The following is a 24,787-nucleotide window of genomic DNA, read 5'->3' on the forward strand; positions in this document are numbered from 1 at the left end:
AATTTCTGCAGGACACTTACAAATGCTATAGAAGAGTAAAAAGCCCAAAGTTATAAAAGAATATCTCCAAATTAGATGTATTTTAATGATTATTCTTTTCTGCTTCTGAATGAGTAGTCTTGTTTTGGGATTTGGGGCATTTAGGCAGTTTTCAGGTATTTGTCATGAATGTTCAGATTTATTCCTGGCAGTGCTGAGGATTATAATACCTAGGGTCAGATGCAGGAAGGCAAGTGCCTTGACCCCAGTACTATATCTGTGGTCCCTGAATTAGCATTTTTTTAAAAAATGTTTATTAAAATAAAGCTTTTATGAAATCTCCCAATTTCTTTATAGTCCTCATTAGGTCATATATCAATTCTTGAGTCGAGCTTAAAATTTTTAAATGTTTGTGGCTGGAGTGTTAGTATAGTAGGGAAGGCGTTTTCCTTCACAGATCACAGATCATCCTGTTATTTGTCGGTTGCCTCGAGCAGGCCCCAGTAACGTCTCCTTCATCCTAGCCCTGAGATTATATTCAAGGCTCTTTAGGAGAATGAGACTCATCATTGTTACTGGTATTTGGCATATTGGGTACGCCACGGGGAGTTTGCCAGACTCTGCCATGTGGGCAGGCTACATTCGGTAGCCTGCCAGTTTGTCAAAATAGGAATGAGATGTCATAATAAGATGTCGCTTGGCCGCTGATGGGATTACACAGCGCCAGGGGGCCAGTTGGTGGGTGTGACCCCCGCCTACTGGAATTTGGAGGATCTGGGTGGAGGATGCTCGACTCCAATCCGAGTAGGCTTGGAGATCTTGGCCCCGGAACCCACGTGGCTTTGTCCCTCTGCCGGTACCTTCAGGTGTGCGGAGAGTGGTCTCAGCATGGTGGTGACTGGTCCTGGAGGTCTTCGGCTGTCGGGACCCTGGCCAGGGCGGGGAGGAAAGCTCAAGCTGCTCCCCTCCAAGGGGCCCCGGCGAGGAATAGCCAGGCGCGGGGGCAGGAGACTGCGCTCTTCTCCTCCGGGAGCTGGTTTTTATAGTCTCAGAGTCTTGGCCGCTGATTAGTTAGTATAGTAGGGAAGGCGTTTTCCCTGCATATGGCTAACCCAAGTTCAATCCCCAGCATCCCGTATGATTCCCCAAGCACTGCCAGGAGTATTTCCTGAACGCAGAGGCAGGAGTAACACCTAAGCACCATTGGGTGTAACTCGGAACCAAAACATTGTTCACATCATTCTTATTATAGTTTCATGTCTGCTAGTCTTAAAAATATGCCTTATTCATTTATTTGAACTATAAGGAATATATTTGGTTATTTAAATTAAATTCTGAAACAACACAATACACTATCTCATTATAGCACTCCGCTATTTTCTAGACTTAAAAAGTTACACTTGCTCTTTTAATGCCAAATTTAGATATTAAAGCAAGGCTCAAAATGGAGTAATTAACATTAAAGCTTAGGTCACAAAACCAAAACTTAATTGTAGTTTCGACCTCACCTAGTAGAGGAATTTTAAACCAGTCAATCAGGAATCACTTGATCAACATTAATGAGGTAATCTTCCTGATAGTCTAAAAGAATTTCCTAAAGGAAACTGACTTGTTTGCTTCAGCCACTCTGCTTTTTGTTTTTAAGTTCCTTGTTCCTATTCTCTTCCTTCTGTAAGTCTTGTTTTACACTGTCTTGGACCTTCTTTCTGTCTGCCTGGTATATGCCTTCAGATAAATGAGTGGAGTGGAATATCTGTTAAATGTTGGAACAGGGGAGCTTTTTATTCTTTCAGTGTGATAAAGTATAATGTAAAAGATGTCCTTTTGCTCATTATTTATTAAGTGTATAATTATTTGACACCAAGTAATATAGAATGTTCTGATCATTACTGCTATTTCCTAAAGTTTATATGATCCAAAACAGAAGCTATATTCATTAAATAGTATCTTCATCTCCCCATCTCTTAACCACAACTATCAATTCCTCCAATCCCTGGTAGCTTTTGTTGTACATATTTTTCCAAATTTACCTATTATACGAATTTCTTATAAGTTAAATGATAGTGTATTTACTTAAACTTTTGAAGTTTATGTTGCATCAGGACATTCCTATAACTGAATAATGAATAAAAGTGGACTTTTTATTTTCTTCTCCTACCCAGTACCAACATCAGGTTTCCTTGGAAAGGTCTTGGATGTTACTAGTTGTTATAAGATATATATTATTAGATGGTTTTTGTTGTTGTTTTCTTATTTTTTTGTTTTGAGTTTTGTGACACATCTGGTGCTGCTCTGGGCTTTTTAACACCTGACTCCAGGCTCAGGGATTACTCCTGGTGGGCTCAGGGGACCTTATGTAGTACCAGGGACTGAATCAGGATTAGCTGTGTGCAAGGTAATGCTCTACCCACTGTACCATCTTTCCAGCCCTTTATTAAACTTTCTGGTACCTTGCCAAGGAAGAAATAGGTAGTAGAGATGACATTCCATTTGTCAGCTTCCTGCACTCAGGTATGTGTAAATATCTGGAGGAAAAGGAAAGCAGTGGCTAGATATTTAAATAACATAAAATAGGACCTGACATGCGCATTAGGGCTTGGGTTTGCTTTATTAGAAGACAATTATTGATTTATGGCAATAATATAATCTTTCTTCCTCTTTTGTGATTTTTTTCTATGTTACAAATTTAAATCCATGTAAAACTTTTGTGAAGGTAACAAAAGCTAAGTTCTTTTTCTAACTTAATTTTATCAGGTTCTTCATTAGAAGCTGTAACCACCTGTGAACTCTGTAAAGAGAAGTTGCAGCTTAACCTGGAGGATTTTGATATTCATGAACTGCATAGAGCTCATGCAAATGAACAAGTTAGTATATTTTGCCTAATTTGGTAAGTGTCTGTTCTATGCTTAAAGGACAACTCTTGAAGAAAAGATTAAATGGTCAGAAAATCTGCATTAAAATATAGTGTAATAGTAATATTCCTAATATAGCTAATATTAGGAATTTCTATTAGTAAAGCCTGTACCCAAGTCACAGATGTTTTTATTATTATAAAATTCATCATGTGATTTCTAAGTAATCCTTTAGTATAAAGACTTAGGAAATTGGTACCACAGTAGGTATGCTATCCTTTCCTCCTCCACATAGCAAAGCACAAGCCTTATATGCATGAGAGCTGTGTTTGATTCCCAGAACTACACAAAAAAATATATCTACATCTACCCATTTTTTTGTTAGGAGGAAATGACTTTTCATTTAACTATACCTCCATTTCTTCCTGATTTCCTTCACTCTTCTATCCCTGACTCCAACTTTATGTTGAAAAGATAACCTGGTGAAACCTTCATTCTGAGTTCCATGGTCTTTGTATCCTTTTTTTGTTTGTATCTTTACAGTTATTTAATATGATGTTACTATTTCTCTGGCCATATTTTTTCAAATTATTTTTCTCAGAAAGTTTGGTAGGTATTGCTCACTCTTTCCTCTCCAAAATGGATTGGTTTACTTAAATTTCTGTTAAACTGAATCTTGATTTTATTGCTTAAATTTTATCATCAGGATGAACTATTTTTCTTCTTTTTCCACTTTTTTGTTGTTGTTTTGATGCCACACCTGGTGGATCTTAAAACTTACTCCTGGCTCTGCACCCAAGCATCACTTCTGGCAGGACCAGGGGACTGGAGAGATGGGGGGGGATCAAACCTAGGATCACTGTTTGCGAGGCAAGTGCCTTACCTTCTATACAGTCGCTTTACCTCCCCCAGCACACACTTTTTAAGAGGAATTTGAGGAGGTGAAGGAGAGAGAAGCCATCTAGTTTTGCTTACCATGTTTGTGATAAATACTAAGTGTTGTGGTGAGAGAATACATAACAAATTTCTTAAATGAAAGGGCCCACTCACCTTTTTTTTTTTTTTTTTTTTTTTTGCAGTTCAGTTAAGGACAGTTTTTTTGTTGCTGTTGCTACTTGGTTTGAGGCTTTAGTTTTGTTGAGGAAGTAGTTTACAACAGTTTCCATATTATTCATACTCTTGAGTGCTACTTCATAGGACTCAGTGTGTCTGTAATCCTTCACCCCTTTCCAAGATTCTCTTCTAACCCTTCCCTCACCCCTTCATGTAGCATGTAGCTCCACCTCCCTGTTGGCAATACTTTTAGGATTTGTTTAACTGGGAGCTATCTAATCTCTTGCGTTGTTGAAAAAAACATTTTAAAGTGAGTGTTTGGTAATAACATTTTCATTGTCGTTTGTCTATCAATTCTAAGACACTTTCCATAGCAATATTCTGGCCTCATTAAGCAGTTGTTTTCTCTTCATTTTAGGCAGCCACCAGTCTATTATAAATCTGTATTCTGTGTCTGGATTATTAATCTATTCTGGAATCGTGTACTATGTGATGTTTAAACATAACATTCTAAAAATGATTGAATTATAGAGATTATTTGAAAATACAGTTAAAGCCAATCTGCGTATAATTTATGATTTCCTAATATCTTAAGGAGTTCTTGTAGCTTATTGCTTAGATACAGGTTAAGAATCACTGATGTTGGGATGAATATATTAGGCAGTTGGTATGCCACAGGTGCTATGTAATATTAATTATTTTTCTGTTCTTCATGAGCCAGTTGTCCAGAAAGAATACAACTTACAGAAAGAAATTGACCTAAATCGTCAAGGAGTCTTGCTAGACAACTGAGCATTGGTATTTTTACAAAAAAGGTTCGGGGTAGGGGGTGGAGTTTGAAAAGGTGAAAAAAAAAATGCAAAAAAAAACCCTCTTTTTTTTGTCTTTTCAGAATGAGAGTAGGTTTCAAAGGATGGTTTTCTCCTTCCATTCTTCCTTCTCTAAGTACTCATTATGTCTCCTAAAGGTTGTTCTTTATCTTTTCGGCCAGGAATACTTTAAATCTTTCTCTTTAAAAGTGTTGAAAATAATAGAAAGTCAATTCTTCATTAAGCTTCTTGATTTTAACTTTTTCTGTAGATTTTAATGGCCTAATGCCTGCTTTCAGTTTGATTTATTTTACTTCCTCAGAATTCAGTGGTTTCATCTTTTACAACGTGAAATTATTTTTCCAATCTTTGGGGTATTTTAACACTGTTGGTGATATATATGCTTAGCTTAAAACAGCAGTAGTTTGGGGCTAGAGAGAGAACATAATGTGTAGAGGATTTGCCTTGCATGAAAGCCAATTCCAGTTTGACCCCCAGCACTGCCTGTCGTCCTCTAAGCACCTCCAGGAGTGATCTCTGACCACTGCTATTTTTTCCATCATCCTACCCACCACCCCCTTCCCGAAATAGTTTTAAGCTTAAAAATATATGCTCTTATCCACTACAGATTTCTTGTGAATCATATGTGGAATGGTCCTTTATTTTTTTTTTTTTTTGCATTTGCGGTTGCTTTTAAATTGTATAAGAAAGAATCTAAAAAATAATGAGTTGATCTAACAGAACAGGTTCTTATAGTAAAATATATTGATCTAATGGTAGGAGAAATGGTAATGGGGGGCCAGAACAATGGCGGATAAGGCGTTTGCTTTTAGCTGTCAAAGGTTCAACCCCAAGCCTATCCCAGAACACCACCAGGAGCGCAGAGCCAGGAGTAACCCCTGAACACAGGGCGTGACCCAAAAGCCAAAAAGAAAGTGGTAACATTCATAGTCATTTGTGAAATGAAATGAAATGAAATTGAGTCAGCACATTCATTCTTATGTAGAGTGATTTAAAACCCTTTTCTTTAAAAATCATTAAAGAAGATTACATGACAATAAAAAAGATAAATAAAATCATGAAGAATTGGTGGGTTTTGTGTTGTTTTTTTTTAATGCCTTGCATCATATCCCTGGCTAGGAATTGGGTATGAAAAAAATCTCCTCTAGTTGATCAGGATATTCAGACTGTCTCACCTACTAATTTTTCATTTTCCATATCTCTTTTGTTTGCTTCTCTACTGAAGGCTGAGTATGAGTTTATCAGCTCTGGTCTCTACCTAGTTGTGTTACTTCACTTGTGCGAGCAAAGCTTTTCTGATATGATGGGAAATACAAATGAACCAAGCACACGTGTTCGAGTAAGTAAGAATGGAATTGGGGAAAAGGGAGGGTATGATAGAGCAAGTGTTGGTTTTTAGAAGCAGATTGTTCTAGATGTTCATATTATATTTAGAAAGTTTTAAAATGTTTCTTAAAGATACTATAGATTTAATGAAAATTGCTGTCTTCCTTGTGTTATCTGTCAGGCAGCCAAATTTTCTCATAAAGCCATGCTAGTAGTAATTTTCTAGCTCTTAAAAATAATTAAAATATATTTCAATAAAAAGTAAACAAGATTGAAAAACAGCAACAACTCATTTTTATTGTAAGCTTAAAACCTGACATTGAACTGCAAAAATCACAAGTGTGGGAAATTAATGTCAATTTGTTATTATCTTATAAAAAAATAACTACTAATTTTTAAGCATCCATATTATAAATTCAGGGCTGGAGCGATAGCACAGCGGGCAGGGCGTTTGCCTTGCACTCGGCCAACCCGGGGACAGAGAGCCTGGCAAGCTACCAAGAGTACCCTGCCCACATGGCAGAACATGGCAAGCTCCCTGTGGCATATTAAATCTGCCAAAAGCAGTAACAAGTCTCACAATGGAGATGTTACTGGTGCCTGCTCGAGCAAACCCATGAACAACGGGAGGACAGTGCAATTGTAACTACTTGATATGAACTCTTTTCATTCTGTACACTGTTACCTTAGTATCACACTTAAGCAAGATACAAAGGTATTTACATTTAAATAGTACTATTTTTCTCAGTGTACAAGAACTTGGTTTTTGCCCTTTTGACACAGAAAGGTCTATGTCTAAATCTTGGAATTTGATCACAAATGTATGCTTGAATTGCAAATATTTTCACTTTATAGATAAAAATTTAATAATTGGCAGTGAGTTGTAATGTTTTTTCAAATAACCAATTTAGTGTTTTATATAACTTCTTGAAGAAGTAAAATTTGTATGTTGTGTAGATATTGTTTCTGAGGAGCCAGGTGTATAAAAAGAACTGTGTAAAACCTTCAGAATTTGGGCAGATATTTGACTCCTAGGTACTTTAGAAGTCATAGTACCTAAATTTAGTTAAGCCATAGAATGATTTCTAAATCTGATTTTATAAAATTGATCTGTCTATTCAGAATGAATGAGTCATTAAAAACTAATTCTATTCGATATCAACAAGTTAGTAGTAACTTGTTGAGTCATTTTTAGGGTTTGTTTAAGTATGGAAATAAATGTAACTCTTGCCTTTTTTTTTTTAATTGACACAAATTGAATTCATTTGGGTGCAAATCTCAAGTTTCAGTTTTTTTCCTCCATGAGCTTTTAAAGTGTTAACAATTATGCAAGAAGACATTACTATTAAATAGATTTGTTGCATCGCTCAAAGTTTCTACATGATTTTTACATTACTAATGATTATATACAACACTTCAATATGATATCCTTGAGCTTGTAGTTTCTATTGTGGGGTAAGAAAAGACCCATCTGTAAAGTCTTAAAATGGTGTTTGACTTCTTAAATAGAAATGAATCTCCTATACTGATTCTCTCCTTAGATCCATTTGCAACATTTAAACTACTGTATTTCTTTCTGCATTGTTTCTAGTTTATTAACCTTGCAAGAACTCTTCAGGCACATATGGAAGATCTCGAAAGTAGGTGGAATTTTCCCTCCCCAGACTTGTTGACTTTATTTTTGCAAATTAAACCCACAGAACAAAAACTTAGTGTATACTTCTTAACCACTCCTCAAGAAAGATAAAGGCTTTATAGAATTAATAATACCAAAATATTGGTGTGGGAATTAATGGGTTTCGCAGCTGACATTGGTGTTTATAAAGCATATTTTTAAATTTATACTAACTCTGAGGTTAACCCCTTCACTTTTATTTTAAATAAAATTTTTAAGACCCTAATTTTAACACTTTTTGTCATGTTTTAATTATACAAATAAATTCATCCGTGTTTTGTTTTTTATTTTTTCTTTGTTAATATAAAATTTTAATTTCTCAGCTTAGCTAAATAAGATCATAAAAGATTTCCTCCTAGGCTTATTGTGTCCATTTTAAGGAAAATAGGGCAGAAGGATCCTACTAATTGTGAGTTCTTCTGCTTGAATCCCATGTAAAGCTACTAATGCCCAACTTTTCACAGGCATCTGCAGAGCCTCACAGGGTATTAAAATCTCTGGGGTGCTTCATAGCAAATGGGCACAGATTATGTTCGCTCTGAAACAGTTTCTAGGAATTTAAGATTATCCCACACACTGATTTTCACCCAAAAGTAACTTTATTTTCCCCATGATCAAATTCCTTTACACTTTCAAAGTGTTTTTTTAATATGTGCACTCCAATTGATTTCCCTGTTTACTCATCTCCAAAATACACTTGAAATTGTTTTAATTATGCGGATAACAAATTTATCTTTTGAGAAATCTCTGCATCATTTAAGTTTGAGAAGGATTTAATCATCCCATAAGAAACCCTCAATTCATTGGATATTTTATAATGGAATTTTTTTATACTATGACTACTACTCTTAATTCTTAAAAGGCTAAATAATGTATTTCATAATTTTTGTGCTTGCAAAGTGATACATGAAGGAATCCTGGTATATTAAGTAAGAATTCTCTGTGACTTCTTAGTTCAAATGCTTTATGTTGAAAATAAAAAGATTTCCCTCCCTTTTTTTATAAATTGTATTTGTACTTTTTCAGTGCACTTGTAGTACATTATTTTAGTGTTCTTTTTTCCAAGATTGCTTATTTTTTTAAAACTGACATTTGGATTTAAAACTAAGTTTCCTCAACATAGTGTTTGCTTAAATGTGAGGGGAAAAGTGGAAATAATTTATGCTCAAACTCAGCTGAGAATAAAAGATAAAAAAAAAGTTAATTTCTAAGCGCCAAAGGTTGTGTATTCTGAAAATTGACTCAAACTATCTTCTGTGGATTTTATAAAGAAAAAAATACTGGTGTCTTTCTGAAAAGCCATTTTACTTTTCAGTCTGATTCTCTCCCCCCGCCCCGATAAAGAAGAAAAGTTAACCATAATTAATATATTCATGGGCTAAGTGCATGCTAAATATCATTTGTTAAAAATAAATCTATAAGAATTTGACAAGATGAAGACTGATATGGAAGCAAGTTTTTATGTTTTTTGTGCTAGCATACTATTATTTTTTATTCTGTTGTGTGCTCTTAAAAGTAAACTAAAATCTTGCTACTTTTGATGATGGAGAGATGTTTGTTTTCTGTGAACTTTTCGTTCAACACAGAGCAAGTTTACAGAAACTTAGTTCTATACTTATTATGTCCCTCCCGAAACAAGTGATGCAGGATGTTTGTATTAAACTTTTGAGCTACTAATGACTAAAATAAATTGTGGTCAGAAATGTTAGGAAAATGTTTCTGACAATTGTGGAGGTAAAGAAATAACCTCAGCAAGAAGTTTTTAATAGATCCAGTTATTTTTAACTTAGGCTGTGTCTATATAAAGTATTTTTTTAATTAAGTGGATCTTTTTCTTGACATTTATAGACATAGCTTTGATGTAAAATGCAAGAATACCCATAACCTATTCTATGTACATTTTTTTTCATTCTCATCGGATGCATCAAACATGCAGCGGTAATAAGCCAGATTCTACTCAGGTGTGTGAGAGCACTTGCCTTAAGTTCACTTTTCTCTGGTACTGGTACACTTTCCTAAGTACACTCTCTCTAGTGTGTATGTCATTAGCTCCTGTGAACACGAGTTGATCTTGGAAACTTTTTAGAAGATGTTCTTGAATCACATTTTTAAACATTTTCATTTTTATAAAAACTAACATAAAAAATGTGGGGGGTGGAGGCATTTTATATGGACATCACCCATAGTCAAACCACCCTAACTGTCATGAAAACCATTTTGATCAAACTATACTAAATTGGGGTTTTGTTTTGCAAGTCATTGCTGTTCTTTCTGGCTTCATATGTATACTTCAATTCCCATCCCTTCTAAAGTCATTCTTGATTATCCTGTTTTCTTTCAACAGCTTCAGAGGATGACTCCGAAGAAGATGGAGATCATAACAGAACATTTGATATTGCCTAACTTCATAAAAGACAAATGGATGATCTGTGAACAAGTGTTTATTAAAACTGGCAATTAAGTATGAGTTAATTTTGTGGGGAATGCCATTTGAATACATGACTATAATGAATATACATATAAATGTATATTCATTCGCACGTGTTGCTGAATAAAAATTCTTCTACTGGACCTTTTAACATGGCCAGTGAATCTAAAGTTTATAAACTGGTGATCTATAAAGTATTTTTCTTTTAGGTGAGTAGGAGAGGTGTTGCTTTTGTTTTAAATAGCTAAGCAATGCCAACACCCTTTTTTGTGTTCTGATTACTGTAGTCATATTTATGAAAAAAGTTCGTGTTTTAGTCTCTTGCTAGTGAAAAAGGTGGGGCAAAATATGCTTTTGAAATAAAATGCCAAATGGCACCCAATTTCTTTTCTTTTTTAAATGCCTTAAGTTGCAGTCTCATTTTCATAATCATTTCTCTCCAGTGTTTAAAAGGGGTAGGGGTGGGGGTTTGTGATGAGCATTAGGTTTCCAAATTTAATTTGAATTCTAAATTCACTTAGCAATAAAATCTACTTTTTAGATAAAGTATATAAAATATAAATGATGGATAATTTTTTATTGATTTGCAAAATGCAAGTTATATTTGATAGGCCATAGTATGTAGATATTCCTCTTAGGAATATTACAGCTGTAAATTTTATCAGAATTGTCAGTCAAGTGCTATTTGGTTAAAAAAAATTACTGCGATCTCAAGTTAAAGGAATATTTTTAAATCCCACATACAAAGTTTAAAAAAGAAACACTGGTTTTCAATGTGTTTTTTAGTGTTGTCTCTTCTTTATAGATAAATATTATATAAATAATCTATTTGGATCTTGGTCTTTTCTAAGTTCCTTGAAACTATTCCTTGGTAATTGTGAGCTTTTATTTGATGACTCTGTACTTTTCATTATCTTTGAAGAACAGATGAGTGTTAACCTGTTCAACATGAATAGATCTATATTGTGGTCATGAGTTGTGTATTCTTCCATAACTGTATTTTCTGTCAACTCATAAATACACTTTATAAAGCACCTTCAGGTGGTTTCTGATTAAATAAAGTCTTCATGTCATGGCAACAAACTTTTTCAGAACTGAATCAAAACCGTGTAATTTCTCAAATGTAAGTCAACAGTTTGCCCACACTTAAGTCAGTTTGTTGGTTTTATGTAAAACATTGGCTTTAAATAAAGTGCATACTGATTGATTTACTTTTAAGGTTTGAAATGTTTCCTTTTATTATATTGGTGCTGAAAGAATTCCAATTATAAATCAAGAATTTTATTTCATGCAAAAATGTTTGCATCATTTATTCACTTTTTGCCTGTTAATTATCTTATTTAAGCAAAAAATATAAAATTTGAAGATGCCAGTTTCTCTTTTCTGAGTTCTTAGGGCCTTTGAAATGAAACATTTATATCTTTAATTTGTATCTTAATTTAGAACAGATTTATTGTTTTCTTCCTAACAGTTAAATATATGTGGTAGACAGTTTTTTGGCTTGTACATAATTTATATTTAGTATAACTTGAACACAAATGACATGCAAAATGGCTTGAAGATACTTCGTACTGTTCAGTGTTTTAGTGATTAGATTCTTAGCTTCTGTAAATGTGGATTTGGAAAAATGTCTGTCACTATTTTATAGGGTATTTTCTGTCGTTGGTTATTGAAACTAAAGGAAGACACTATGCGTTACTAACTACAAAGAATATAAAGGTAAAGGCCCTCCCGTTGATCATCGAATTGCTCGAGCTGGCCTAGTAACGTCTCCATTGGAGACTTTGTATAAATTCCTAAAAAAAAGCCAGTTAAAAGTAATGCTAAAAGTAATGCTAGTCTCTCAAGTATAGAAGTATAAAACACTTGTGTTATACCTATATATAAAATACTGTGACAAAATTGATTAGGATTTACTGCCATATACATCTAAATACTCCTAAAATTTGTCTCTTGACATCCTTATTTGTGTTTCCTGGCACATTAGTAAAATTGGGGTTATTTTTTATAAATACATTCTCTGACTCTTTCTTTGCATATATTTAATTGTATTGATTATTTTGGTATCCATTGCATTTTCTGATTGTTCATAGTCGTGAGTTTTATAAAACATGTTTTCCTTTTTTCATTAAACTATTTTCAGTTCCCAAACTTATTTTAACGGTTATGTATTCTCTTTAATAATGACAAAAAAGTACTGCTACTCTCAAAACTAAAGAATTGTCATTATTTGCTATAATTGAGATGCTAAAGAAATTTCTACATTCTGATATATAGGATAGCATGTTCGTATTTCGTTTATACTATTAAATACAGATTTGAATGAATTAAGTTGTCTCTGACCACCAAATAGTTTTATTGATGTTCTGCTCTATAAAAATCTATGATTTAATACTTTATTGCAAGGAACCTTTATTTAACTTGAGGATATCTACATGTTTCCTACAAATACCACCACTGAAAGTAAACATGTTCCCATGTGGTATGAACTGATAGAAAACTGAAATTTTTTTCTATGTTCAAATAATCTTCTATAGCATACCGTTAGAACCATCTATTTTCAGATAAGAGGAACAACTTGTAGTTCAGATAGACCTGTTTTGATTTTTTTGTTTGTTTCTAATGTAGTAGTATTGCTATTTATTCAGCCATTGATTAAGCTGATTGAATTGGGCATGAACTCCACATTTTATTCAGAAAGTTAGTTTTATTATTTTTAATCACCGTGAGATCGTTACAAAGCTTTCCTGTTCAGTGATCAATCACCCAGCCCTCCGCCAGTGCACATCTCCTACCACCAAGAACCCCAATATTCCCCCATCTCACCCTTCCCCCTGACTCTGGTAGATAATCTCCCCCATACTCTCTTGTATTGCTTGTTATGAAGAGCATAAGATGTCACACACGAGCAGCCGTGTGCTCCTAGAACTTCAAAATCCCATAAAATTAGGGTCTAGCGAGCTACTCGGTTGGGAGATTCTTTTGTGTGTATCTGGATCATGGCCGCTAAGGAGCTTAAGTAGCAGCTTGAGGCAGTTTGTGAGCATGACCTCCAGGGTCCCATGGGGGTGGCGATGAGGAGGACTGGCCCATCCCTATCCCTTGAGGCCTGGAGTTTGCCATCACTGAACCTGCATACCTGCTTTTCTCATTGGGTTCTGGAAGTTGGCTGCCGCTGGGGTTTATAGGGAGCAGGTGGGGGAACAACACCCGCCTCCACAGATCTTTTTGATATGATAAGCCTTTCTGAAATGAACATACTGATTCTACAGCAGTATTTTCGAAGAGTATGATATTGCCACCTGGCAACAGTGAGATGATAGGTGGGATACTTTCTGTTTGTTCTCATAGTAAATTTCTGGAGGGGAGTTAGGGAGGCACAGTAACTTTTCAACCTTTAAAACCCCAGATATTGGACATTTAGAGGTTTGTGACGGTTTGAAAGAGATGAGGGGCTGGAGCAATAGCACAGCAGGTAGCGCGTCTGCCTTGTACGTGGCCTACCCCGGTTCGATTCCCAGCATCCCATATGGTCCTTCGAGCACCGCCAAGAGTAATTCCTGAGTGAAGAGCCGGGAGTAACCCTTGTGCATCGCCGGGTTGACCCAAAAAGCAAAAAAAAATTTTAAAAATTAGAGATGATTAGTCTTAGCTCCTAAAAAACTACCAAGATTAAAATAAGAAAAACATAAAGGAACTGTAGTCTCATCTTCACTCCTAACTCTCATCTTTCAATAATATTTATCACTATACAAATAAAAAATGAAGTTCTTATGGCACACAATAGTTTGTTAATCATTTTTCTTAAATACCTTGTATACTGGAAAAGAGGGTTTTGTGCTTACTAGCACAAAACAAATTTGTTGCTGTTTTGCAACTTGCTTCTGGTCCATAAGGCATTTTGAAGATGAAAATCATCAGTATCATTCTCAGATTTATATCACTCTGCTTTCAGCATCTGTTTTGGGATTTCATCAGGTACTGCTAGTAAATGCACAAGCTGGTAAAAGATCTGGTAACATTTTATTAGTAGTACTAATAACACTGGGCTGGAGCAATAGCACAGCTGGTAGGGCGTTTGCCTTGCAAGTGGCCGACCTGGGTTCAATTCCTTTATCCCTCTCGGAGAGCTCAGTAAGCTACAGAGTATCCCGCCCGCATGGCAGAGCCTGGCAAGCTCCCCAAGATGTATCAATTGCCAAAAACAGTAACAAGTCTCACAATGGATATGTTACTGGTGCCCATTGGAGCAAATCTATGACCAACAGGAAGACAGCACTACAGTGCTACAAATAACACTTATCAGTATTACTAAAACTTGCTCTTTCACTGTGGGCTATGTATAGTCTTCCAGTTGTCACTTGCTGTTACATCTCAGCAATGCCCTTTTGGCCTTGGAGATCCTTTCAGGGGTCAGAAATGTTTTTGATTCCTGTCTTTGCTGAGTTCTCTAGCACTAAAAGGGCTGGCCTAGTTGGCCTAGTGTTAGGAGTAGTTCCAATTTGTGCCACTCCCCTTCAGAAACAAGAGTGACATTGATTGGGATTTTCTTGATTCATACTGGCCATGACCAAAGAAAGTGTCATATATTGGAACTTTGTTGCTTTTGGTCAAATTTGAGAGGATTCTCTCCACATATGATAAATGATAGGATGTGGATTAGGATAGAACTGCTTAAACTTGAGTGCTTCTAACCCCCTTTTTTTCAGAAACGTTTTCTTCAGCCCCAGGTATATAATAGTTACATCATTTACTGATAATTATGAATTTAACAATTTTTTGTTGTGGGGGAGATTACGAGCATAGTTTGAGAAACTAGAAGGTTAAAAGTAAATTTTTTAAAAGTGTTCCTCTTCCAAAATGTAGTAAATAGGATTTATGTCAAGTCCATAATATTGCAGTGCTGGAAATTAAACCCACTCATGCAGGCAAGTGCACTATCATTGACTACACCCCACCATCTCAAAATGTACAATGTGTTCTGACATCTTTGAACATCATTGCTGTTTTACATAGTTTTTGCTAAAAGACACTAGTTTTTATTGTGCTGAATGATAACTTACCATTGTTTGAGAAGCATGAGATATAGTAACAGCTGTGGATGCTATGAAAGAAAAATCTAAAAATTACACAGTGATGCAAAGTGTTTCATTACAAGGCTCCATACCTTTTCTGGTACAGTTTTGAATTTTTGGTTTCTAAGACTCCAGTTATTTGCGATAGGACCAAATTTTGTTGTCCAAAAAAGAGTTCTGAAAGTAATAAAATTGTATGAATTCCGTGGGGTATGTTATTTAAATCTGTAAAATTTTCTATATCTAGTAATGAAGATAAAACTGCCAGAGTAACCCAGCATAAGTGTATGATAAAATATATAGGGATGTGCATAGCAAAGCATAATGTGCTCTGCCACTGAGCACATCATAGTTTAAAAAGCCTTATGCCTTATATTAGGTTTGTGTATATTATTACCAGTCTCATGAAATTTGGAGGAATATTTTTCAGTTCAATTTTAAAATTGTTAAGAAATCAGAATTGCCCTTTTTACAATATGTATTCAATCAATTGCATGTTAAATATTTTATCAGTACTGTCACTTTTGAAATGTTTTTTTATTTTTATGGCAGCCGAAGGTGGTCATTGAAACTTTAAAGACCCTAATAGCTTCATCTGTATACATTTTTCATTTATATTTTTATCTCGGGCCAGAGCGATAGCATAGTGGGTAGGGCGTTTGCCTTGCACGCAGCCGACCCGGGTTCGATTCCTCCGCCCCTCTCAGAGAACCCGACAAGCTACTGAGAGTATTCCTCCTGCACAGCAAAGCCTGGCAAGCTAGCCGTGACATATTCGATATGCCAAAAACAGTAAAAAGTCTCACAGTGGAGATGTTACTGGTGCCCGCTCCAGCAAATCGATGGAACAAAGGGAGGACAGTGCTACAGTTAATAAATGGGCAATATTAGACCATTAGGTAGAGTTTTTTCAGCTCACAAGATAATTCAATTAAGGAATAAAATAAAATGCAAGTAAAGTAAGACAAGTAGAATAGGTTTTATTTCCGTTTGATTTAAGCTTCAAGTGAAGAATTGGGGGAAATGGTTAAAACAAATACATTTTTTCTGTTAGAGTTTTGTATGAAGCTAAAGGGTTCTGTTGCAATGTTACCAAGATAAGTATACATAAGAGCTGTAATTCTCAGTTTTTATAAAATCTTGCTTGGGAAACACTCATGATTTCCAAAGTCTCAGTCAAGTTGAACAGAATACTCATTTTCCTCTGCAATTACTAAAACACAGTCATCATTATAAGGTGATTGGGGTACAGAAGAAAAAACTGTGGTGAAGCCGGAATCCAAATTCCTTTTGTACAGGAACCAAATAACTGCTCCCAGAACTGTCAAAATTACTGTGCTAGCAATCACCAAAGCTGATATTAAAATATGGTTATCTGAAAAAAAAAAAGACAAAAATAATGCAAAATTAGGGTATGCCAGTTTCAAGGATTACAGTTTGGAAAGAACGTGCATATTTTAATCACAAAAGAGTTTCAAAAATTTCTTGATATGATGATGAGAAATAGACTTTTGGGGGTTAGGGAGGCACACACCTAATTGTGCTCAGAACTTACTCCTGGCTCTACATGCAGGGATCACTCAATGAGCCGGGGGTTGGAACATATAAGGTACTAGGGATTGAACCCAGTTGTCCACATGCAAGACAAGTGCTCTTACTCGATATACTATCACTCTGGCCCCAAGAAATAGATTACACCATTATTAACTATTAAGACATTTTTTAGCTCAAAAGGTTGCTGTATTTTAATTTTAAAATTTACAGTTAAATAAAGGCCCTCCCGTTGATCGTCGATTTGCTCGAGCGGGCCCAGTAACGTCTCCATTGGAGACTTTGTTGTTACTGTGTTTGGCATATCGAATACTCTCGGTAGCTTGCCGGGCTCTCCGAGAGGGGCGGAGAAATCGAACTCAGGTCAGCCATGTTGGCCGCTTGCAAGGCAAACGCCCTACCCGCTGTGCTATCGCTTAATTAATGGCTGAATAAATGGTACTACGTCGGGCTGGAGCGACAGCACAGCGGGTAGGACGTTTGCTTTGCATGCAGCCAACATGGCCGAACAGAGTTCGATTCCTCTGCCCCTCTCAGCCCCGCAAGTTACCAAGAGTATCTCGCCCGCGTGGCAAAACCTGGCAAGCTACCTGTGACGTATTCAATATGCCAAACACAGTAACAAGTTTCACAATGTTACTGGGCCCGCTCAAGCAAATCGATGAACAACAGGACAGTGACAGTGACTCTTACATTTAAAAAAAAAAAGCTTACAATTATAGTCATGCTTGAGATTGGTAGGGCTTAAGGGTGTGGAGCTTAGTGTTTGCGTGTGGGAGCTTTTTATGCTGAGAAGATGGCTCAAATTGCTGGAGCATATGCTATGAGAGTACGAGGCCTAGGTCTGATCCCTGGCATGTGCTGTCCCCTAACCACCAAACCAGAAGTAGCTCTGGAAAGTTGCCAGGTGTGGCTGGCTCAATAACAAAAGATCCTAAAATGAAAATTACCTTCACCTTAGAGGGTACAGCACAATACTATTAGTCTTCTCTGATATTTCTTCTATTGCTTAAGACTTCAAATTTGTATCTATTCTGTTTTAAGAATAATGGCATTTAGGGACTATAGAGAGAGGGAGTACAGGAGGTAAGGAGCATGTCTTGCATAGTGCCAACCCTGGTTTGAAGCCAGAGTTCCTACAAGCACTACTAAGCACCACACAGGTTCCTACAAGCAGTACTAAGGGTCACACCTGAGCAAAGTGGCCATACCCTCTCCTGCCAGACTAAGTGAAATAGCTTTTAGAAATGTATTTAGATACTTGTTATGTTGATGAGGTCTAATCTGCTTATGGCAACTGCTTATGTTTCACTAAAATGGGGCAGTAGATTCCTAAAGCATCACATAACCTTTCAATCTATTCAAAAGCTTTGTAACTATAAGAAATCAATAAGTGGAGGAAAATTACTCAGATTTAGAAGAAGAGAAAACTGCTTTCGAGAAGATATTTGTATTTCACAACAAAATACCCAAAAGTATATGAAAAAAAATCCAAAACTCTTCACCTTAAATATGTATTGTTGCATTAAGACTATTTGAATGCCAGAGAAATTAAGGCTCCTGCATATCATGCAGCTGTGGCTGCCACAACCCTGGTTCAGATCCCAGCACTGTAGTCACAGCACCACCAGGAGTAGTAGTCCCTGAGCATTGATAGTACAGCCCCTCTCCCCAAAGAAAACATTTGAATACTGAAACTTTTATAACTGACACTTTGGACTTGTGCTTGTTAGGGTGAGACCTGGATAATTTAAGGCTTGGCAGAAGGTATAAAGTTGTTAGGGGTCAGGCCATGCAGACTGCACACTTTGCATTCAGTTCAAGGTTCATTCCCCAGCCACCCCTACCACTACCCCTATCCATAAGTACTCAAACACTTCAGGAAGTGGGCCAAAAAGGAAACACAAATATGTGAAGCCCTGGGTTTCACATCTGTCACCTCAGAAAAATAGGGCAGGCAAGAGTTATTGACATATTTTCTTTGAAGATTGTGGATCAGATGCTGTGCTGGGATCAAACCCAGATTGCTGCATGGGAGGCAAGCAGCTTGCTAGCTGTATTATCTCTCTAGCTCTGCCAGGCCTCTTTCAAAGACTCAACAGGCAGCGAGGAAATACTGCAGTAGCATAATCCTAAAATACATGAAATTATATATTGGTTGTAGCTTGATAAGATGAAGACCTATAATAAGATTATTAAGCCAAGAACTTTGTAAACAGTTCTACTGAGATTCTTTCATACTTGTTTTATTGAGTGGGATAAAGCCCATTTGTAGTACAGCGCACCCCCCACCCCATTTTCCTGTTCTTTTGTTTTGTAGCCATACCCCCAAACCAGAACTACTTTAGGCTCAGTGGGGTTTTGCTCCCAAACCTGGGCCTGCTGCCTGGAAACCATTCAGCCCATTTAGCTGTCTTTCCAGCCCAGTGTACCCTAACTGTACCAATGTGAACAAAATGATTGCATCTATTAGTAATTGTAGAGTATATACTCATAATTAGTATTATCAACTTTAGTGACTATATGATTATACTTCAACAAAAACATACAAGTTTTAGTCAGAAAAAAACTTGGTAGAGGATGTCAAGGTATAACCACACTCTTAACAGTAAACAGTATCCCAATAACCTAACAATTTGGGGCATTAGTGCACAGTCCATATGTATGCCTCTTGTATGTTATTTTCTGCAAGTGACTTTGTGACATGGCTGCCTCTGGTGCATTAGGTTGGCTAACAATGAAACGTAAAAGAAAACTAGCCCCAAAGCAATTACGAGTGGTTTATTACAGACTTTATTTCTGAGGGAAAGGATAGTTGTACATTAAAATGTTTATCTACTTATTAGAGAAACATGTGTTGTTCTCTTCACTGAGTAATTGGATTACCATCTAGTTCCTAGTTTGTTTTTTTATTTGGAGGCCATCCTCACTGTAGGGGTATTTGGGGCAGGGTCACCAAAGCTATACCAGTGGTACTCGGAGCCATGTGATGCCAGGGATCTCATTGGCTTCAAGCACTCTAATCATGTACATTACCAGGTTTGATGCCCTAGCATCATATTAGTTCCCTCATCACTGCCAGTTGTAATACTCTCTCCCCCCCATCCACACCTCTCCCTCCACCCCCAGCAGACACACACACACACACACACACAAATCACCACCACCACCAAGTGTGTAGCTCAAAAACAAAGTTGAAACGTATATAACAATATTGAAAAGGCCAACACTGCCCTGTCATTCCTCAATCAAATGTCACTAGTACTCCATAATGAATTGTAGAAATAGACAGATTTAAAAAAAAATTAAACAGGGTGAGGGTTCAACACCAGGCAGTGCTTAGGGCTTACTCCTGGCTCCATGTTCAGAGATAACTCCTGGAGGTGCTTAGGGGACCAGATGTGATGCTGGGGATCAAACTGGGTTGGCCATATGCAAGGCAAATGCCTTATTCCTTTACATTCTGCAGCCCCATGTTCAATGCTTCATCTGCTGCCACTGAACTATTAGCCACCTATTCTTAAGAGTGTCTCACTTGGCCTCAAAGACATTGTTGTCTCCTGCCTCCACTCCCCACTAACCACGTTTTTCCCAGACTGTTCCTTTCTAATCAAATTTGTGGACTCAAAACTTGATGTCTTTAGGTTTAAATCCTTTTAAATTTTTTTTTTTTGCTTTTTTATGGGGGGATGTGGGGTATGCACCCTGCGATGCACAGGGGTCACTCCTGGCTCTGCACTCAGAAATTACTTCTGGAGGTGCTTGGGTGACCATATGGAACTCTGGGGATTGAACCCAGTTTGCAAGGCAAACGCCCTACCCGCTATACTATAGCTTCAGCCCCTAAAAATTGTATTATGGTTTAGATCACATGGTTACATTACAGCAACATCAACGTTTATGATACTGATGTACAGTGACTACATCCCGCCATAACTCGAGTGTCCAAAAACCTCTGCCGCTGTCCCTCTGTCACCTTTATACAGAAGTGTGTATGTAGTTTATGTTCTCTTTGCTCTAGTCTCAAATTCGTTTTTCAAATTCCTTGAGTTAGAACACCAATGACCACTGCTGTGTTAGCCGATCCAAGAATTCTGCTGGACTCTACATTCATTAATCAGGACTACATATTATCTTTTTAACATTTTCCCTGTCTGATGACGACTCTTTCTGCCACCTCCATACCTAATGCTATCTTTCACTACTCACCAATAACACAAACTATATAATCCATCTTCAACACGCAAAGACCTTGGGGCCAGAGCAATAGAACAGGTAAGGCACTTGCCTTTCATGCAGCTGACCCAGGTTTGATCCCTGGCACTACAATGGTCCCTAGAGCCCCACAAGGATTAAGCCCTGATTAAGCACTGCCATGTGTTGCCCAGAAAAACACAAATTTTAAAAAGATCTAAATTTATGTTGAACCATCACAGTAAAATAATCTGCTGACTGAGTGCCAAATTTGTATATAACAGCTCCCACCCAAATTTTATTGGGAGTAGGGTCCACCCCTGGCAGTTCTCAGGGCTTACTCCTAGCTCTGCAATCAGGGAATGACTCCGGTCAACTGTGTGCACAGCAAGATCCCTGCCCACTCTAAGATTCCTTAAGCTTAAGCTCCCAGATTGTTATAATCTCTTTTTATATGTGAAGAAACAAAGAAGCTTTAAGTGACATGTTCTAATAGGGGAATGACCTTCACAATTGAGCCTGGGAGAGGTATAAGAGGAAGAGGAGATGGGGCATTTGGGGAGGGAGACAGGTGCACTGATAATTGATGTGAGGATGTGATATTTGAATTATGTCCATGAGAAACCATTATTAATAGTATTGTAAATCAAAATTTTTTTAATTGTGTTCTTTTATGTGTCAGCTAAAATTTAAACTATTCACTGATTATGCTTACCTATCTTTTTCCTACCTATGTATACATATAAATATATCATAGATATGTCTATATATATCATATATAAATCATAGAGGGAAATATATATATATATGTCTCTCGGAGACCCCAGCAAGCTACCGAGAGTATCCTGCCTGCACAGCAGAGCCTGGCAAGCTACCAGTAGCGTATTTGTTATGCCAAAAACAGTAACAATAATGAGTCTCATTCCCCTGACCCTGAAAGAGCCCCCAATACAACAGCATTGGAAAAGACGAGTATGGAGAGGCTGCTAAAATCTCAGGACTGGGACAATTGGAGATGTTACTGGAGCCCACTCAAGTAAATCGATGAACAATGGGATGACAGTGATACAGTGAATATATATATATATATATATATATTCTAATTTATTTCCTCTTTCAAGCCATTGTTGAGCCCAGTTTGGGCTTATTTCCTCTTTCCTGAATATCTACTATACCATATACATCCTATCATAGTCCCTTTAATTTTCTTGACACCTTATTTTCTTAACTCTGGAATCTTCTAAACTACACTTATCTGAAATGGAACTCACTGTTTTCCAAGACTCCTACTCCACTTTGTTTTTAAGGGAAGCAAGCATCTTACTCACAGTACTATCTGGCCCTAAAGACGAACTTTTCTTTTAAAAATACCATTTCCCTCAAATGGAAAAAAATCCCCTATTCATGGATCGGGAGAATTAACATTGTCAAAATGGCAATACTTCCCAAAACACTGTACAAATTCAATGTGATCCCTATTAGAATACCCATGACATTCTTCAAAGAAATGGAGCAGACACTCCTGAAATTTATATGGAACAATAAGCCCCCACGAATAGCTAAAGCAATTCTTGGGAAAAAGAAAATGGGAGGAATCAACCTCCCTAACTTCAAACTCTACTACAAAGCAGTAATAATTAAAGTAGCATGGTACTGGAACAAAGGCAGAGCTGTAGACCAATGGAACAGGGTTGAATATACTGACATCTCCCCACAAGCATACGAGCATCTAATCTTCGATAAGGGGGCAAGAAAAGTGAAGTGGAGCAGGGAAAGCCTCTTTAACAAATTGTGCTGGCAAAACTGGATGGCTACATGCGAAAAAGTGGGCTCAGATCTCTGCCTAACACCATGTACAAAAGTAAGATCAAAGTGGATTAAAGACCTCAACATCAGACCGGAATCCATAAGGTACATTGAGGAAAAAGTTGGCAAAACCTTCCATGACATAGAAGCTATGGTGTTTTCAAAGATGTCACACCGCTGGCCAAGCAAGTGAAAACAGAGACAGACAAATGGGACTATCTTAAACTAAGAAGCTTCTGCACCTCAAAAGAAACAGTGACCAAAATACAAAGACAGTCTACAGAATGGGAAAGGATATTCGCCAAATACACATCCGACAAAGGGTTGATACCAAGGATATACAAAGTACTGGTTGAACACCACAAGAAGAAAACATCCAACCCCATCAGAAAATGGGGTGAAAAAATGAACAGAAACTTTCTCAAAAAAGAAATCCGAAAGGCTAAAAGGCACAAGAGAAAATACTCCACATCATTAATTATCAGGGAGATGCAGATCAAAACCACAATGAGATATCATTTCACACCACAGAGACTGGCCCATATCCACAAGAACAAAAGCAACCAGTGCTGGCGCGGATGTGTTGAGAAAGGGACACTCCTTCACTGTTGGTGGGAATGCCGACTGGTTCAGCCCTTTTGGAAAACAGTATGGATGATTCTCAAAAAATTAGAAATTGAGCTCCCATTTGATCCAGCAATACCACTCCTGGGAATATATTTCAGAGAGGCAAAAAAGCATAGTTGAAGTGATATCTGCAATTGTTTGATCATTGCAACACTCTTTACAATAGCCAGAATCTGGAAAAAACTTGAGTGCCCAAGAACAGATGACTGGTCAAAGGAACTTTGGTACATTTACACAATAGAGTACTATGTAGCTGTTAGAAAAGAGGAAGTCATGAAATTTACATACAAGTGGTACTACATGGAAAGTATCATGTTAAGCGAAATGACTCAGAAAGAAAGGGATAGACATAGATTGCATTCATCTGGGGAACATAAAGTAACAAAATAGGAGACTAACACCCAAGAATGGCTGAGTTTAGTGCCAGGAATTTTACTCCATGGCTTGGAGGCCAACCACACATGCTAGGGGAAAAGGGAGCTCAGATGGAGAAGGGAACATCAAATAAAGGTGTTGGGAGGATCCTCCCAGGATGGGAGAAGCATGCTGAAAGTAGACTATAGACCAAACATGATTGTCACCCATTGCCTCTTTTGCAAACCACAACACCCAATAAGAGAAAGAGAGAGAGAGAGAGAGAGAGAGAGAGAGAGAGAGAGAGAGAGAGAGAGAGAGAGAGAGAGAACAAAAGGGAATGCCCTGCCACAGAGGCAGGGTGGGATGGGGGGGATGGGCGGTGGGAGGGATACTGGGATCCGTGGTGGTGGGAAATGGGCACTGGTGGAGGGATGGGTATTTGATCATTGTATAATTGAAACCCAAGCACAAAAATTTGTAAGTCTGCAACTGTACCTCTTGATGTCTCACTAATAAAAATTTTTAAAAAATACCATTTCCCTCAACAAAAACATGAGAAAATAGAATTTGGAGGTTTAAAAATTTCATAAGTTACAATTATTTAAATATTTAATTAAATTACAAGATCTGCTACATTCTTATAAAAATTGTTCTAGGGCCAGAGATGTGATTCAAAAGGTGAATCATATGCCTCACATATGCAAATTCTCAGGCTCTACCCCCTCATACTGCACTACCAACTGCTGAGGTATTACCCTTCTGGACTCTTAATCATGCTTACAAGTCCCCACAATAGCAAAAAAAATTCTACATTATATAACTGACTTTGTTTGGGAATAGGGGTGCATACCAGTGGTGCTTGGGGCTTACGCCTGGCTCAGTACTCAGGGATCACTCACTCCTGGTGGTTCCTGGGGGACCATATATGCTGCTGGGGATCAAACTAGGTGAGCCACATACAAGATAGCACTTTCTGTACTATCTCTCTGGCTATAGAATTGGCTTTTTACAGGACTCCTTAGTAATGTTTTAAT

General features: G+C 37.2%; 2 protein-coding genes across 5 annotated transcripts in view; one reads left to right on the plus strand and one right to left on the minus strand.

Moving 5' to 3' along the window:
* MARCHF7 (membrane associated ring-CH-type finger 7) overlaps positions 1-12,298 on the plus strand; it is a 43,855-nt gene extending 31,557 nt beyond the window's left edge. For 2 of the 4 annotated variants that reach the window (XM_056110175.1, XM_056110176.1), the window contains exons 7-9: positions 2,734-2,843; positions 5,940-6,053; positions 10,060-12,298. In XM_056110175.1, the coding sequence (XP_055966150.1) occupies positions 2,734-2,843; positions 5,940-6,053; positions 10,060-10,176 (341 nt within the window). In that variant the 3' untranslated portion in view covers positions 10,177-12,298. Of the gene's footprint in view, positions 1-2,733; positions 2,844-5,939; positions 6,054-7,631; positions 7,681-9,651; positions 9,677-10,059 lie in introns of all 4 variants that reach the window. The other 2 variants (XM_056110178.1, XM_056110177.1) reach the window with 2 other exon arrangements.
* A 3,880-nt stretch (positions 12,299-16,178) lies between these two features.
* LY75 (lymphocyte antigen 75) overlaps positions 16,179-24,787 on the minus strand; it is a 164,398-nt gene continuing 155,789 nt past the window's right edge. Inside the window, exon 39 of the mRNA XM_056110351.1 lies at positions 16,179-16,593. Within this exon, the coding sequence (XP_055966326.1) occupies positions 16,391-16,593 (203 nt within the window). The 3' untranslated portion in view covers positions 16,179-16,390. The remainder of the gene's footprint in view (positions 16,594-24,787) is intronic.

Source organism: Sorex fumeus, unplaced genomic scaffold, assembly GCF_029834395.1.
Source record: "Sorex fumeus unplaced genomic scaffold, SorFum_2.1 ptg000009l, whole genome shotgun sequence".
NCBI lineage: Eukaryota > Metazoa > Chordata > Mammalia > Eulipotyphla > Soricidae > Sorex > Sorex fumeus.